The sequence below is a fragment of the Anabrus simplex genome, chromosome 2, assembly GCF_040414725.1.
Source record: "Anabrus simplex isolate iqAnaSimp1 chromosome 2, ASM4041472v1, whole genome shotgun sequence".
In the NCBI taxonomy this organism is placed as follows: domain Eukaryota; kingdom Metazoa; phylum Arthropoda; class Insecta; order Orthoptera; family Tettigoniidae; genus Anabrus; species Anabrus simplex.
Window position 1 is genome coordinate 156,647,261 of NC_090266.1, and position 16,681 is coordinate 156,663,941.

Below are 16,681 nucleotides of genomic sequence, written 5' to 3' on the forward strand. Positions count from 1 at the left end.
CAAGCAAAGTAAGATAAATGCAAAATACGAAATGTCAGTACATGCCGTAGGGAACCCGCACCACAAAAAAGAAGTATGTGAACCAATACAATACGGTACTAGCACGTAAGTAAAAGAAATGGACATAACCTATAATACAAAAAAGAACGTAGCGGAGAATATAAAACCATAACCACAAACCTTGAGAAGTGTCTTCACACTCCCAATCAAATGGCTCTAAATTCCTGCTCTTTACAATAAACCCAACAAAAATAACATTAAACATTATATGTGTTCAAATCTGAATTAATACTGGAACTGCCACTAAACTTTCCACTCGCATCCTCTTCCATTAGTTACGTGTTTGGTTTATTCATATTCCAGAAATGTCTTATGATAAAACAACAGGTAGCCTTCACTATTCAACACCTCTTGCAGACTAGCTTTCGTAATGAGTTGATCATTACACTTGTACCATTTGCCATGTTGTTGCCTTATGAATGCCGTGTAATGGCCTGCATTCAACGTACCCATATGATTTATCACAGCATAGAGCGAATATATGTTACCGGAATGCATCGGCGGAGAATCGGTGCATTGGTTACGACACTGAGACATGAACGGAGTCATATCCAAATGTTCTGGGAATTTAATAAACTTGGAAATTTTCTTGCGGAAGCGACTGGAATGTTCAAACCTCTTCAGGTGGAAACTTACAACCACCGGAAGTGTCTTCATAGTGAGCTGTTTAGTGCATTCTTGATAGCTTTGACAATTGTCGCACTTAATTTTTGCGCTAGATCCTAGATGTTCAGGTCGAGTAAATCTCTTCAGACAGTCCACCAGCGATGTGGGTTCACGTTCTGGATGTTGAGTCCGACGCTTGTTACTTGAATATCTAGACCGAGGAATTGCTGCAGTCCCAAGATCCAAAGAGATGTCCCAGAACGGGTCTATTGTGGTTGATACTCCATTGCAAGACTGGCATACAACATCGGACTGCAATCTTCCCGTAAACATTTCATCTATGATACAATTACAATGTTGAGGATTTGCTAGTGCAAGTTCAGTAGAGTCTTTGCAGTGCTTGTGAAGAATATCAAGCATTGCGATGAATAATTCGTGAGCGTCATGTTGTTTGTGACTAGCTAAGTGATGAGCCTGAGTCCATATAAGATGAAGCAAGCGATGGAGTGCCAGAGGTTCTTTCTTGCCCGAGTAAAACTCTTGAAATAGACTAGACACCTCACAACCAAGACAGCGACCTGGCTGATCTCTAAACTGACATAAATGTTTCTCGGCCAGGAAGAAATCACGCAACGGGGGTGTGTGAGTTAATGCTTGAACAATGCAATTCACAAAGCAGGTGTTTCCGAGATTAATGAGACCTCGGAGCCCTATAGTTGAATTTTCTGTTATTTTCCTTGTATGCTGTTTCAACTGAAGAAGATCTGCACCATGAGACTTCGGTTTCCTTGGATGATATACAACAGACATTCCTAGGGATACATAAGCTTTTGGATTCTTCTCTGCAATAATAGATGTAAAATCTGAATCGTAAACATAGTCTCCACACCGGAAGCACATTATCATTCCATGTACTAATTCGACAGCTAATAAATGTTCCTTTAGCCTGGCATGTTCCTGTATATGTTTACCAGAATAACATCCAATATGTATACAGTAAAGACATGCATGTAGACGAGGCTCAAAGGTTTTACATGTAAAACAGAGCCCAGAAAAACCCTTTATTTTCCGGGCTTCAGCTGATGAGCATGCAACGAAATAAGTGTAGATCAGTTCGTAAGGTTGCGTACCTTTTGCTGCTTTATAATTATTCAGGTGTACGCAGCCGTTCTCGTTCATATTAAAGAAGCACCAAGTCAGAGATTATACCTACGAACTATTTGTTTCGTCTTTGTTTACTTGTGGCATATGTACTGCATCCACTCTTGACGAAGCCGACAACCCTGTCTTCTTCTTCTTCTTCATCATAATACTTTCTTAGACTTCGCGTTCGTTTTTACGCCCACTCTTCAATGAAAGAAGCATGCGCACAATGGTTGCTGAGTTTTATACGACTGCGATACGCGGTACGATATAAATATTCATAATGAATGAGCAGGATGAATAACCCAAATCTGATGATATTGACTTGGGAACCATAATAGGTACAACGTCTATATACCTATAACGAAATAAGAAAAGATCAGTCCACGGCGTCTCTCATGCACACCACTGTATGTGTCATCTATTCTAATATTGATAATAAAACTTATAATTAGTCGGCCCGAGCGCCTCCGACGGTGGAGCGCTGGCCTTCTTAATCCAACTTGGCAGTTTCGATAATCGTTCAGTCCGGTGGTATCTGAAGGTGCTTACATACGCCAGCCTCATGTCGGTAGATTTAATGGCATGTAAAAGAACTCCGGCACTTCGGCGTCTCCAAAAGCCCTAAAAATTTAGTTAGTGCGAAGTAAAACCAATAATACTGTTATTGTTAAAGCTTATAATTGATGTCTTATGCTAAACGGCATTAGAATCAAAATCTTAAACACTACAGAAGTAGATGTATCTTGCATTTTACTCCTGTGTTTGTTCCCGAACCGTAAGGGACGCAAGTTTTATTACTGAGAGAGTTTATATATAGGCTTAAGTGTGGGGGGACGGGGGCGCAGGGGAGCGCTAGTTTTCCAGTCTAAATCCTAAAAAAATATAATTCACTTCAGGTAAAAAACAAACAAATTGTATTTAACATCATATTATTATTATCAATCTTATTGGATTTACGTCCCATTAACTAATTTCACGATCTTTGGAGACGCCGAGGTGCTAGAATTTCTTCCCGCAGGAGTTCTTTTACGTGCCAGTAAATCTACGGACACGAGGCTGACGTATTTGAGCACCTTCAAATAACACCCACTGAACCAGGATTGAACCTACAAAATTGTGGTCAGAAAGCCAGCGCCTCAACCGTCTGAGCCACTCAGCCCGGCATTATTATTATTTTCAATTTGCGTTACGTCGCACCGACGCAGAGAGGTCTTATGGTGACGATGGTACTGGAAAGGGCTAGGAGTGGGAAGGTAGCGGTCGTGTCCTTAATTAAGGTACAGCCCCAGCATTTGTCTGGTGTGAAAAATGGGAAACCACGGAAAACCATCTTCAGGGCTGTCAAAAGTTTGGTTCGAAACCGCTGTCTCCCGGATGCAAGCTCACAGCTGTGCGCCCCTATCCGTACGGCCAAATTGCCCGGTATTTATTATTATTATTATTATTATTATTATTATTATTATTATTATTATTATTATTATTATAACAACAGAACGCTGCAGTTATGGGTATCAGCAAGGGTGTGTGACACAGAGGGGCAATTGCCCCATCCTATACTCATCTTCGGTACTACTTGTTTGTCTTTCAAGTTGGCAATTTGCGGGTAATTTGTTGCAATCCAAGGCGCAAGCGCGCGAGTACAGTGTATATAAATGTATTATTTTTCTCTCTTTCTGTATGGCTATTTGGCTGCAATAAATATATTATAATTTGTTGGTAATTCGCAAAATTACCTACATTTCTCGTTAAGTACTCCTTAGTGACATGTCAATCAAATTATTGCCAGCAGATGGCTAAAAAACATCATCAGAAGCAAACAATTTGCACTCCACCTCACAAAGATATGTGGGCGACCGTGACTGCTGTGCACACCAGTACAATATATTATAGTTCTAAGATACGTCCACAGATAGCAAAACTAGTATCTTTGAACTCATGTCTGGAGTCGAGTATACCGATTCCAAGAGCACATTATCGACTCAGTTCTACTCGATTCTGTCGCTAGCCAAGACAATCTCCAATATCGAAGCTTAATACAGTTATCGATATTATCAAAAATGGCGCCGCGTTCGGTTTGTTCAAATGTAAACAAGAGTTTATGCGAGGCAGATGTTTAGTTTTTTCTATTGGCTTGATTATGAAACGGTAGTGTAGTAATATTTTATTGAAATTTAAATTTGGTTTTGAAACTAATGTGATTTATTAGGACCGTATCGTTCGTGTTGTGTGCCTGGATGTAAATCATATTATCGCAATACACTCACATACAATTCAAGTGTAATCGTGATGATTTTGTAGTTACAAATAACTTATTAGGGTGGATTAAAACATTCGAGGATCAATTTTTCATAAGAGAGGTTTGTTTTCCGTGTATTTGATAAGCTATTTTTCCGGATAGGGCCAAAGCTCTGAGTTGGTGCCTATCTTAGCACATTTCTCAACTACTATACCTTTTGAGGTTATAAATGGTGTTAATGCTGTTTATTTTATCTGTGGATGAAGATTATATTTTCTTTGTTAAATTAGAGTACAAGATATCAACTGATATACTGTCGCTTACAGTAAGTATTTGCTGACCAGTGATTTGGATGTTAATGTGTTTTATACGAAAATGCATGTGCCACTGCGGGGTTTCAAATCGATAATACTATTCAGAGACAACGATTATTTTAAGTTTAACAGATGGAGTATAACAGTTAGGTGGATCATTGTTATGAGATAATTTAAATTCGTGGCAGAGTTATATTTCTAATACATTTCTTGAACGATTAACTTATTTTTAAAAAAATGGTAATAGAAAGCTAATTCAAATAAATTTATCTCTAAAACAAGTATTGATCTATAGGAAGAAGAATTACGGACTGAAATACTTTACCTTCTACTATATCTACGCCAATTCGATTCATTTCCAACTTCTTTGAAGTCATTTAAGAAAATGCTAGGTAAACAACTGATGGGCAATATGCCTCCTGGACGACAGCACTAAATGCTGATCAGTGGTGATTGAAACTGCCGCTCTGTGAAACGCATCGGATATTCCCCAGGAGTGTTATTTTAGAATGCAATCCTATCTTATGTATTTACTAGACTATGCTAGTTCATAGAAACATACTTTTATTTTGAATTTTCCAAATATTGCTTATCTAAATATATTTGTTCTGTTACCCCAAGTAAAACATTCTTGAATGAAAGTGGTGCTCCACTTTAAGAATCAGAAATATGGTGTTATATGACGTACAGAGGATGAAAAGTATTGTGTGTGGCAGAAAGTTGAGTAGATGTCGGTTTTTATTTCTTCAATTTTATATCCACGAAATACGGATACTATTGACCTTCCAATGCAGAGTGCCATTTTCATTCAAGAATGCTTTACTTGGGGTAACACTTTCAACCTGATACACCGGCTCCGTAGCTAAATGGTTAGCGTGGTGATCTTAGGTCACAGGGGCCCTGGGTTCGGTTTCTGGTAGAGTCGGAAATTTTAACCATCATCTCTTTTACGGGGCTGGGTGTATGTGTCGTCTTCATAATTATTTCATCCTCATCACGACGGGCAGGTCGCCTACGGGCGTCATATCAAAAGACCTGCACCTGGCGAACCAAACATGTCCTCGGACAATCCCGGCACTGTTAATAAATGCCATACGCCATTTCATTTACCATATAAGGTCATAATTGACGTTTTTCAAGTAATGCATGAGCTTGAGAGAATTCTACTGATACAATCAGTATTCAATATCGCTGATGTAACAATGTCATTTGTGTTGTTGTTTGAGTCGTCGTTAATGCACAAATATGTCTCTGTGATTCATGCGTCTAGTGTCGACATTTGGTTTTAAATGGTTCTTATTTTTTCATATCTCCTTATTTTATTTTAATTCAGCACTGTGTTTTTAAATGTGTAAGTTGTTATTGACAATTAGGAATTCAATACGGTAATCAGAAGGTTATGTTTATGTATCACATTCAACCGATACGTCTGCCATGTTGATATTGTATTAAGGTTCTCTTTGTGTCTGATACTATTGGAGATGGTCTTGTGCTTATCCATCACTACACTACTTCAATTTTTGCTAAAGATAAAATGTGGGTGTGCGGTTCACGGCCTGCTATATCTCTCACTGCGTTCATACGTTTCTGTGTAGAGCAAAGCATTAAGTTGGCCGTGAGAGGACTAAAATTGCCACAACACAGAATTTACATTTTGCGTGCTTCCACGGTTGGTTGCAGACGTGCGTGTTTATCTATCTGGACTGTGAAACTTTCGGAAAATGTCAGCATACCACAAACCTGAATCTCGGTCCGTGCAGGAATTGAGGGATGTAGCGAATAAATTGCGGATACAGTCGGTAATTGCTACATCTGCGTCAAAGTCTGGGTAAGTAATGTTGGGTTATGTTTTGCCATGTGCCGGTCATTGTCGGAAGCCGAATGCGGCGTTATGAGGCATTCACGTAGTTTGTTGATAATCGTGCTCAATTGTCTGTCGTGCCCATTGGTTATTGTTGTTGTTCACATGATCATAATGGCTGTCTGCTCTTTTCAATCTTATAGTTGATTTAGAAAATACCTTGTGAAATTTTAGTAATTGGCTAACGTACTGGAAGACATTGCTACTGTATGTTTATTGCAGGTAGCGATGAACTTGTGCCCTTTATAAGCCCAGGAAACTAATTTTGTTTCGTTGTTTCCCCGCTCCCTTCCGCTCTTGACCGGAAAGTCTTTCTTTGTGCATTATATTCTTCTATGTATCGCGATAGTAAGACTGTTGGAGGTCATAATTATGCTTGTCTGATTTTCCCTGTTCCATGAACTATTTCCACCGAAATTTTAACCAGCACTGGCCTATTACACGATGTGTTTAACCTATCAACTAATTGTTGCGAATTTTAAAGGAGTGCTGCAATTTCACCCTCAAAAAGTGGTTGATGGGTATGTCAAATCTGCCAGCACAGGTCTCGGAATGCCAATAGTAGTAGGAGATCGTCTAGGGCAGCGTTTCTCAACCTGTGGTCCGCGAAGATGAGATTAGCCAAAATAGGGTTTCCTCGTTCTATCAGGGAAGAGATTTTTTTTAAAATGCTATTTGTTCGGGGCGTCGACCTATGGAGATCTTTGCCCCTACTTGCACCATATGATATGAACCTGCGTGTAATTGGAATTGCGGAAGTGTAGAGTGTTAAGGACGACAAACACCCAGTCGCCAGGCCAGGGATATGAATCATTTACAATTAAAACCCCCTGACCTGGCCGAGAATCGAACCCGGGGCCGCCGGGTGACAGTTGGCTGCGTTGCCCCCTACACCGCGGGGTCGGACATCAGGGAAGAGTTTGTTCTTCCGGGAATAAATGATGTGGTGAAAACTATGTTTCACCGAGCTCGATAGCTGCAGTCGCTTAATTGCGGCCAGTGTCCAGTAATCGGGATCGTGGGTTCGAGCCCCACTGTCGGCAGCCCTGAAGATGGTTTTCCGTGGTTTCCCATTTTCACACCAGGCAAATGCCGGGGCTGTACCTTAATTAAGGCCACGGCCGCATCGTTCCACTTCCTAGGCATTTCCCATCCCATCGTCGCCATAAGACCTATCTGAGTCGGTGCGACGTAAAGCAAAAAAAAAAAAAAAAAAAACTATGTTTAGCAAAATATATTGATTTGATTCCTTTTTCAAATGTCGCTGTCTGTCGCAGAAATAATGATATGGCAGGTAATGTCAGAGAGATAGTAGGTTCGAACCCCACTGTCGGCAGCCCTGAAAATGGTTTTCCTGGTTTCCCCATTTTCACACCAGGCAAATGCTGGGACTGTACCTTACTTAAGGTCACGGCCGCTTCCTTCCCCACTCCAAGCCCTTTCCTGTCCCATCGTCACCATAAGACCTATCTGTGTCGGTGCGACGTAAAACATCTAGCAAAAAAAAAAAAAAAAAAAAAAAGGTAATGTGAAATCTCAGTGCATCGAAAGAATTCATATGAGTCCTTATTTTAAGCGTTACAACTAGAGAGTGTGCTACATTAGATATAATATGCTTATGGTGACATCATACACAGTGATATTTTATTTTTTAAAACTTAGGGCTACTCAGTATTTAACTCTCCCGGTAGCTGCATAAGAGACGAAATGATTTAGTGGGGAAAATGTTTGGGCTTCTGTACAGATGGTGCTCGTGGCCTAAGTGAACATAATTCTGATTTTGCATCACTCATTGTTGATGAAGCATGGTTACTTACATTATCCTGCCTTTCAGATATTTTTTCTAAATTAACATGAATTACTGTAAATCTCTCTTCTCAGGGAAAACCTTTTAAATGTTCTTGACACCTTCCCCAAGTTAAAGGCATTGAATTTAAAACTGGTGTTATGGATTAAGTTGCTGTAGTTAAATAAAAGACTGAAAATTTGCACCTTTTCCAACATTGGCATTATTTTTAATGGGAAATTCTATTTGTTTTTATTCTGAGTTTCTTTAAAAGCTTTGTAATCACCTGAAAACTGTTAAACAGAAAATAATCCCCTCAGTACGGAACAGGATTTAAAGGCAGTATGTAGGCTACACTTGTGAGAATTAACACATTAAGGCGTACGTAAAGGGATGTCCATACTTTTTGCTCTTGAGGAAATGGTCTTGGTAGCTCTCTAGTAAAGACATTCCAGCATATAACACAACTTTGCGAGTATATAAAAATTATATATTTAAGTATACATGAATGCTTTTAGAATAGAGATGGGTTCATTACGAATGCCCGGGATCGACATGCCTGTCCCAAAAAGTACATTTACTTTTATAACCTAATGAAATATTTCACACATTGTTAGTGGCTGTATCCTATCTTTGCACATCCAGGCTAATCACTGTCATGAGAACAGTGGCCCCACACTCCCTTCGACAGGCCTTTTTCTATGACAGTGGCACATACTGCTCGCACGGCAAGAAAGAAGGTAATTTAGTAGCTGTAACCTATTTTTGCAAATCTAGGCCATGTCATAAGAACAGGCCTTTGGGGCCACACTCCTCTTGAAAGACTTTTTTCTATGGCTGCAGTGCATACTGTCCTCATGGCAAGAAAGAAAAAAAAAAAAAAAGGAAATTTATTAGCTGTAACCTAGTTTTGTAACCCCCCCCCCCAATAGTTTCATAACAGTTCGTAGCGTCTAAAGACGCTCCAATTGGCACTATCGTGAATAAACCATTCGACTGTAACATTTAGTACACAGTACACCAAAGGTACCATTTGTAGTGAGCCCGATGACCAGTAGTTACATTACATATGTAAGTTATATTGCCCTCCACTCTTTTTTTTGTGTATCAACACAAATTGCTGGCTCTCACCATCAACACATGGAGTGGTGTGAATAAAAATGAGCACGCACTCTTCACTCACGAATTTTTTTTTTGCTAGGGGCTTTACGTCGCACCGACACAGATAGGTCTTATAGCGACGACTCACGAATTTAGAGCAGGCACTCACAATGAGGGGAATAAAATCGCCGGTCGGTAACAGTTACTCACAGCAGATCTGTGACCTTGAACACACACTCCAGTTGTTTGAGTAGCAGAGTGGGCGCTCCAGATTTCTGGTGAATAAAGATAAAGCAGGCACTCTTTCCAGTAAGCGCTTGCTCATGTTTCCTTGAGCTAATTCAGTAGGTGACTCCAAAACTGATAATGTCAAGTTCAGTAGCATGGCAGAGTTTATGATGGTAGTTAATTGGAAAAGAAAATGTTATAAACTTTGCAGAGAATCATCTCAACTTGATTGCAGTACAAAGTGTTATATAGGTCGAGTAAGGAGCATGGCTGAATGGTTAGAGGAGCATTTCCTTGGGCACTAACAAACGAAGAAAAAATGAGAATCTTCTTGCGTTATGTTTCAGAGTGGGTTTCAGAGTGTAGTTTGTGAAGACAACTTGGAGCACTGTGTCAAAAAAAACCATTTTCACAGGTTTTGACTTGAATAGAAATGAAAGCAGATTATTAGATAAAATTCCAACCAGTGTTGCTCAGGTGCAGGAAGCACAGGCAAAGTGGCAAGAACCTTTTTAGCTTCTCTTATGCTGTCGGAACTGTAGACTGTACTCATGTTCAAATTAAGAAGACCGAGCTCGATAGCTGCAGTCGCTTAAGTGTGGCCAGTATCCGGTATCGGGAGATAGTGGGTTCGAACCCCACTGTCAGCAGCGCTGAAGATGGTTTTCCGTGGTTTCCCATTTTCACACCAGGCAAATGCCGGGGCTGTACCTTAATTAAGGCCACGGCTGCTTCCTTCCAATTCCTAGGCCTATCCCATCGTCGCCATAAGACCTATCTGTGTTGGTGCAACGTAAAGCAAATAACAAATTAAGAAGCCACATGTTTATGGAAATGAGTACATTTACAGAAAAGGCGTCCCTGGCATTAATGTACAGACCACTTGCAATGGAAAGGAAGAGTTCAACATGTGTAGATGTATCATGGCCTGTCTCTGTCCATAACTACCGAATTTGGAGGAACTCTGATGTTTGCAGACTTATGACGCCACTGTTGGAAGTCGAAGGGATGACAATTCCTGCAGACCTGGCTCCTTAAAAACATACATTCAATTGTCAATATACTATTTTCATCATAATGAATTTTTGTTATTTACCTTATACAATTTTCCTCAATTTATTCATGTTATAATTTTCAGGTTATGATTTCCTACCTTTCAGACAGTCGCTGGTAGGGTTATTCTCCCCCTGCATCAGATTCATAAACCCCTTCTCCCATGGGTTTGTTTCCTATACACTTTAAATCTACTTTATATTTCAGTCTTGTTATCAATCAATCAATCAATACTGATCTGCATTTAGGGCAGTCGCCCAGGTGGCACATTCCCTATCTGTTGCTTTCCTAGCCTTTTCCGAAATGATTTCAAAGAAATTGGAAATTTATTGAACATCTCCCTTAGTAAGTTATTCCAATCCCTAACTCCCCTTCCTATAAATGAATATTTGCCCCAGTTTGTCCTCTTGAATTCCAACTTTATCTTCATATTGTGATCTTTCCTACTTTTATAAACGCCATTCAAACTTATTCGTCTACTAATGTCATTCCACGCCATCTCTCCGCTGACAGCTCGGAACATACCACTTATAATACCAATATAAATGGTCCGTTACTGGACATTATAAATTTTCCAGCTAGCTCATTCTTGGTTGCCAGCGTTTCGCCCTTGTGTGCTAGGGTGGGCTCATCAGTTGGTACCTAGCACACCTACCAATACGCTGGCTAGTGCATACCGTGGAGGCCACTGCGTAGGCTAACTGGAACCACCGGCATTGCCAATGCACTAAGAGACTTTGTCTCATCACTAAAAATTGATGCCTGCTTGGCCATCAGATGATATAGATGTTGATTCCCATAGGGAATCTGAAATATTTGTCCTGAATGAGCAAATTTATAATACCAATATAAATGGTCCGTTATTGGACATTATAAATTTTCCAGCTAGCTCATTCTTGGTTGCCAGCGTTTCGCCCTCGTGTGCTAGGGTGGGCTCATCAGTTGGTACCTAGCACACCTACCAATACGCTGGCTAGTGCATACCGTGGAGGCCACTGCGTAGGCTAACTGGAGCCACCGGCATTGCCAGTGCACTAAGAGACTTTGTCTCATCACTAAAAATTGATGCCTGCTTGGCCATCAGATGATATAGATGTTGATTCCCATAGGGAATCTGAAATATTTGTCCTGAACGAGCAAATTTATAATACCAATTCCCTATGGGAATCAACATCTATATCACATACCACTTAGTCGAGCAGCTCTTCTTTCTCTCAATTCTTCCCAACCCAAACATTGCAACATTTTTGTAACGCTACTCTTTTGTCGGAAATCGCTGCTTTTCTCTGGAATTTTTTCCAGTTCTTGAATCAGGTAATCCTGGTGAGGGTCCCATACACTCGAACCATACTCTAATTACCGGGCGAGTTGGCCATGCGCGTAGAGGCACGCGGCTGTGAGCTTGCATCCGGGAGATAGTAGGTTCGAATCCCACTATCGGCAGCCCTGAAGATGGTTTTCCGTGGTTTCCCATTTTCACACCAGGCAAATGCTGGGGCTGTACCTTAATTAAGGCCACGGCCGCTTCCTTCCAACTCCTAGGCCTTTCCTATCCCATCGTCGCCATAAGACCTATCTGTGTCGGTGCGACGTAAAGCCCCTAGCAAAAAAAAAAAAATACTCTAGTTGGGGTCTTACCAGAGACTTATATGCACTCTGCTTTACATCCTTACTACAACCCCTAAACACCCTCATAACCATGTGCAGAGATCGGTACCCTTTATTTACAATCCCATTTATGTGATTACCCCAGTGAAGATCTTTCCTTATATTAACACCTAGATACTTACAATGATCCCCAAAAGGAACTTTCACCCCATCAACGCAGTAATTAAAACTGAGGGGACTTTTCCTATTTGTGAAACTCACAACCTGACTTTTAGCCCCGTTTATCAACATACCATTGCCTGCTGTCCATCTCACAACATTTTCGAGATCACGTTGCAGTTGCTCACAATCTTGTAATTTATTTATCACTCTATAGAGAATAACATCATCCGCAAAAAGCCTTACCTCCGATTCCACTCCTTTACTCATATCATTTATATATATAAGAAAACATAAAGGTCCGATAACACTGCCCTGAGGAACTCCCCTCTCAACTATTACATGGTCAGAGAAAGCTTCACCTACTCTAACTCTCTGAGATCTATTTTCTAGAAATATAGCAACCCATTCAGTCACTCTTTTGTCTAGTCCAGTTGCACTCATTTTTGCCAGTAGTCTCCCATGATCCACCCTATCAAATGCTTTAGACATGTCAATCGCAATACAGTCCATTTGACCTCCAGAATCCAAGATATCTGCTATATCTTGCTGGAATCCTACAAGTTGAGCTTCAGTGGAATAACCTTTCCTAAAACCAAATTGCCTTCTATCGAACCAGTTATTAATTTCACAAACATGTCTAATATAATCAGAAAGAATGCCTTCCCAAAGCTTACATACAACGCATGTCAAACTTACTGGCCTGTAATTTTCAGCTTTATGTCTATCACCCTTTTCTTTATACACGGGCTACTATAGCAACTCTCCATTCATCTGGTATTGCTTCTTCGACCAAACAATAATCAAATAAGTACTTCAGATATAGTATTATATCCCAACCCATTGTCTTTAGTATATCCCCAGAAATCTGATCAATTCCAGCCGCTTTTCTAGTTTTCAACTTTTGTATCTTATTGTAAATGTCATTGTTATCATATGTAAATTTTATTACTTCATTGGCCTTAGTCTCTTCCTCTATCTCGACATTATCCTTGTAACCAACAATCTTTACATACTGCTGACTGAATACTTCTGCCTTTTGAAGATCCTCACATACACACTCCCCTTGTTCATTAATTATTCCTGGAATGTCCTTCTTGGAACCTGTTTCTGCCTTAAAATACCTATACATACCCTTGCATTTTTCACTAAAATTTGTATGACTGCCAATTATGCTTGCCATCATGTTATCCTTAGCTGCCTTCTTTGCTAGATTCAATTTTCTAGTAAGTTCCTTCAATTTCTCCTTACTTCCACAGCCATTTCTAACTCTATTTCTTTCCAGTCTGTACCTCCTTCTTAGGCTCTTTATTTCTCTATTATAATAAAGTGGGTCTTTACCATTCCTTACCACCCTTAAAGGTACAAACCTGTTTTCGCATTTTCAACAATTTTTTTAAACCCATCCCAGAGTCTGTTTACATTTTTATTTACCATTTTCCAGCGATCATATTTACTTTTTAGAAACTGCCTCATACCTGCTTTATCAGCCATATGGTACTGCCTAACAGTCCTACTTTTAAGACCTTCCTTTCTATCACATTTATTTTGAACTACCACAAAAACAGCTTCATGATCACTAATACCATCTATTACTTCAGTTTCCCTATAGAGCTCATCTGGTTTTATCAGCACGACATCCAGGATATTTTCCCCTCTGGTTGGTTCCATCACTTTCTGAATCAGCTGTCCTTCCCATATTAACTTATTTGCCATTTGCTGGTCATGCTTCCTGTCGTTCGCATTTCCTTCCCAATTGACATCTGGCAAATTCAGATCTCCCGCTACAATCACATTTCTTTCCATGTCGTTTCCCACATAGCTGACTATCCTATCAAATAATTCCGAATCCGCATCAGTGCTACCCTTTCCCGATCTGTACACTCCAAATATATCAAGTTGCCTATTATCTTTAGAAATGAGCCTTACACCTAGAATTTCATGTGTCTCATCTCTAACTTTTTCGTAGCTTACAAATTCTTCTTTCACCAGAATGAAAACTCTCCGTCCCACCATTCCTATCCTATCTCTACGATACACACTCCAGTGCCATGAGAAAATTTCTGCATCCATTATATCATTTCTCAGCCATGATTCAACTCCTGTTACAATATCTGGTAAATATATATCTATTAAATTACTTAATTCTATTCCTTTCTTTACAATACTTCTACAGTTCAACAGTAACAATTTTATGTCATCCCTACTTGATTTCCAGTTCCCTGTTCCCTTATCACCGCTCCCTAAGCCATCCCGTTTCCCTGAATGTACCTCCCTATTACCCTTCCAAACAAATTTCCTAACTTATACGTACCACTGCGGTTTAAATGAAGGCCATCCGAGTGCAGATCCCTTTCTCCTACCCACCCATTAGGATCTAGAAATTTCACTCCCAGTTTCCCACATACCCACTCCATAGTCTCATTTAAATCCCCAATCACCCTCCAGTCAGTATCCCTCCTACACAGTATTCCACTAATAACAATCTCCGCTTTCTTAAACTTCACCCGTGCTGCATTTACCAGATCCCACACATCTCCAACTATGTTGGTACTTATATCAGCTTGCCTTACGTTGTTGGTACCAACGTGAAACACTACCACCTTCTCCTTCCCCTCCTCCCTCTCTTCTACTTTCCTCAACATCTGCCTCAACCTAATTCCTGGATAACATTCTACCCTGGTTCCCTTTCCTCCACACACTTTCCCCACGTGTCTAACGATGGAATCCCCCATGACCAGAGCCTCAACCCTACCCACCTCATTTGATCCCCTCCCCTCCTGGTCAGCCCTATCTTTCCTGATAGCTGCAGAAGCTACTTCCTCCTCCCTTTTCTCCTTCCCATGACCCTGTTTCACCTGTCTTTTCCTATCCTCTACTCTACATTTCCCTTTCCTCCCTTTTCCCTTCCTCCTACTTCCACGCATCTCAGCAACAGTTCCCTGTCCCTCATCTTCCCTCTGTTGTTCTACCTGGAGTGAGTCGTACCGATTTCGCACAGACACCTGTCCTGAATTCTGATCCTGAATAGAGCCCTTGGCCTGCAGTCTCCTTCCCCTTAGAACATTAGACCACCTGTCTTCTACAACTCCTCCCTTTCCTTCCCCTCCCTCTTGTACACCTACTGCTAATCCTCTAGTTACACCTGTTCATATTCAACCCGAATGATATTTCCTTTAACCTGTACATTGTTTGAGGGATTCCTATCTTCCTTCCTGTCTTCTGTGAGAATCCTAATTATCTCCCTCAAACTTTCCAACTCCTCCCTCATACCTCTCAATGCCTCACCACACCCACAATAAGTACACTCGCGCTCCTTAGCCATTCTTTACAGGGGAAAAATTTTAAATTAAAAAATAAAATAACTTATTTGCAAAAGATAAATAAATAAATAAATGAACGGAGGGATATATTGTCTGGGATAGTACACAACAATAAGGTAATTAATATACGACTACACTACAATACTACTTAGTCGTGCTCTATTTTTTTAAATCCTACAACCCCTAACAGGATAAAAACTGCTGTTAATTACTGAATATCGAAAGTAATACACAAGAACTACACAATTCCAAACTGCAATTAAGCCTATCCTAATTTCAACAATATTTTTGTAAGAGTTTCTACGGATACCTCTAGTACACCAGTACTACACAAATATTTTACAATAATAAAATAAGCACACTAAATTCTAATAGGATATTACTCGTATACTACTGTACAGTACACTACAGTAATTTTTAAACTACTTTCAGGCGTATCCTAATTACGATACCGGTACCGTACCGTATGTCACTACTAAGCACAACAGAAATGAAATTTGCAAGAACTGCTGTACTCAAAGATTACCAACGAAGCTAAATGCTTAGACAAATTATTATTAGTATTACGGTCTAATAGATACACACAAAGGATAACACACGAATATAGCAGGCAAGATACGGCACTATCTATATGTACTGTATCTATACTACAATGTATCTACACTACACTACACTGCGTTTGGTTAAATGCTTAAGTATCAAAAGGATTGCCGTACACAAAGAAAAACACGAATATAACTGGCAAGATACTATCTAATATATTATACCTTATCTTCACTACAATTCTACTGAAATGTGGTTATGTGATTATTATAGCTGGTGGATTACTATTATTTTCCCTACTCCACGGGACGGAGAAAAACAAAAGTGTCCTTAATTAGGCCTACTGAAAAATACGAGGTTGTCTACAATAATTTCTCAAATATTTCTATCAAAACTACTACTAGGTACTACTCCAGGGACTTGAACTGCAATTACTGGGATATATGAACTTTATTATTATTAGCTAACCGTTCATAAATACTGAAAGATTGAGGGAGCGAATTATAAATTACTAAAATTGGTAAAAAATTACAAAACATGAAAACATTGCATTGTTGGATGCGCTTGAGAACGGTTGGCTGTTCTATCAAAACTACTACTACCTACTCAGAAGTACAAATGAATGGAATACAAGGTCAGCTGATTTTTATTTATATT

At 39.9% G+C, this 16,681-nt stretch overlaps 2 protein-coding genes across 2 annotated transcripts in view; one reads left to right on the forward strand and one right to left on the reverse strand.

Moving 5' to 3' along the window:
- Positions 1–348: 348 nt before the first annotated feature.
- Positions 349–1,845, reverse strand: LOC136862716 (ubiquitin carboxyl-terminal hydrolase 22-like). Its single transcript, XM_067138936.2, has one exon. It carries the CDS (start codon positions 1,843–1,845, stop codon positions 349–351), a length of 1,497 nt encoding a protein of 498 aa, XP_066995037.2.
- A 4,161-nt stretch (positions 1,846–6,006) lies between these two features.
- LOC136863949 (transketolase) overlaps positions 6,007–16,681 on the forward strand; it is a 268,751-nt gene continuing 258,076 nt past the window's right edge. Inside the window, exon 1 of the mRNA XM_067140399.2 lies at positions 6,007–6,190. Within this exon, the coding sequence (XP_066996500.2) occupies positions 6,084–6,190 (107 nt within the window). The 5' untranslated portion in view covers positions 6,007–6,083. The remainder of the gene's footprint in view (positions 6,191–16,681) is intronic.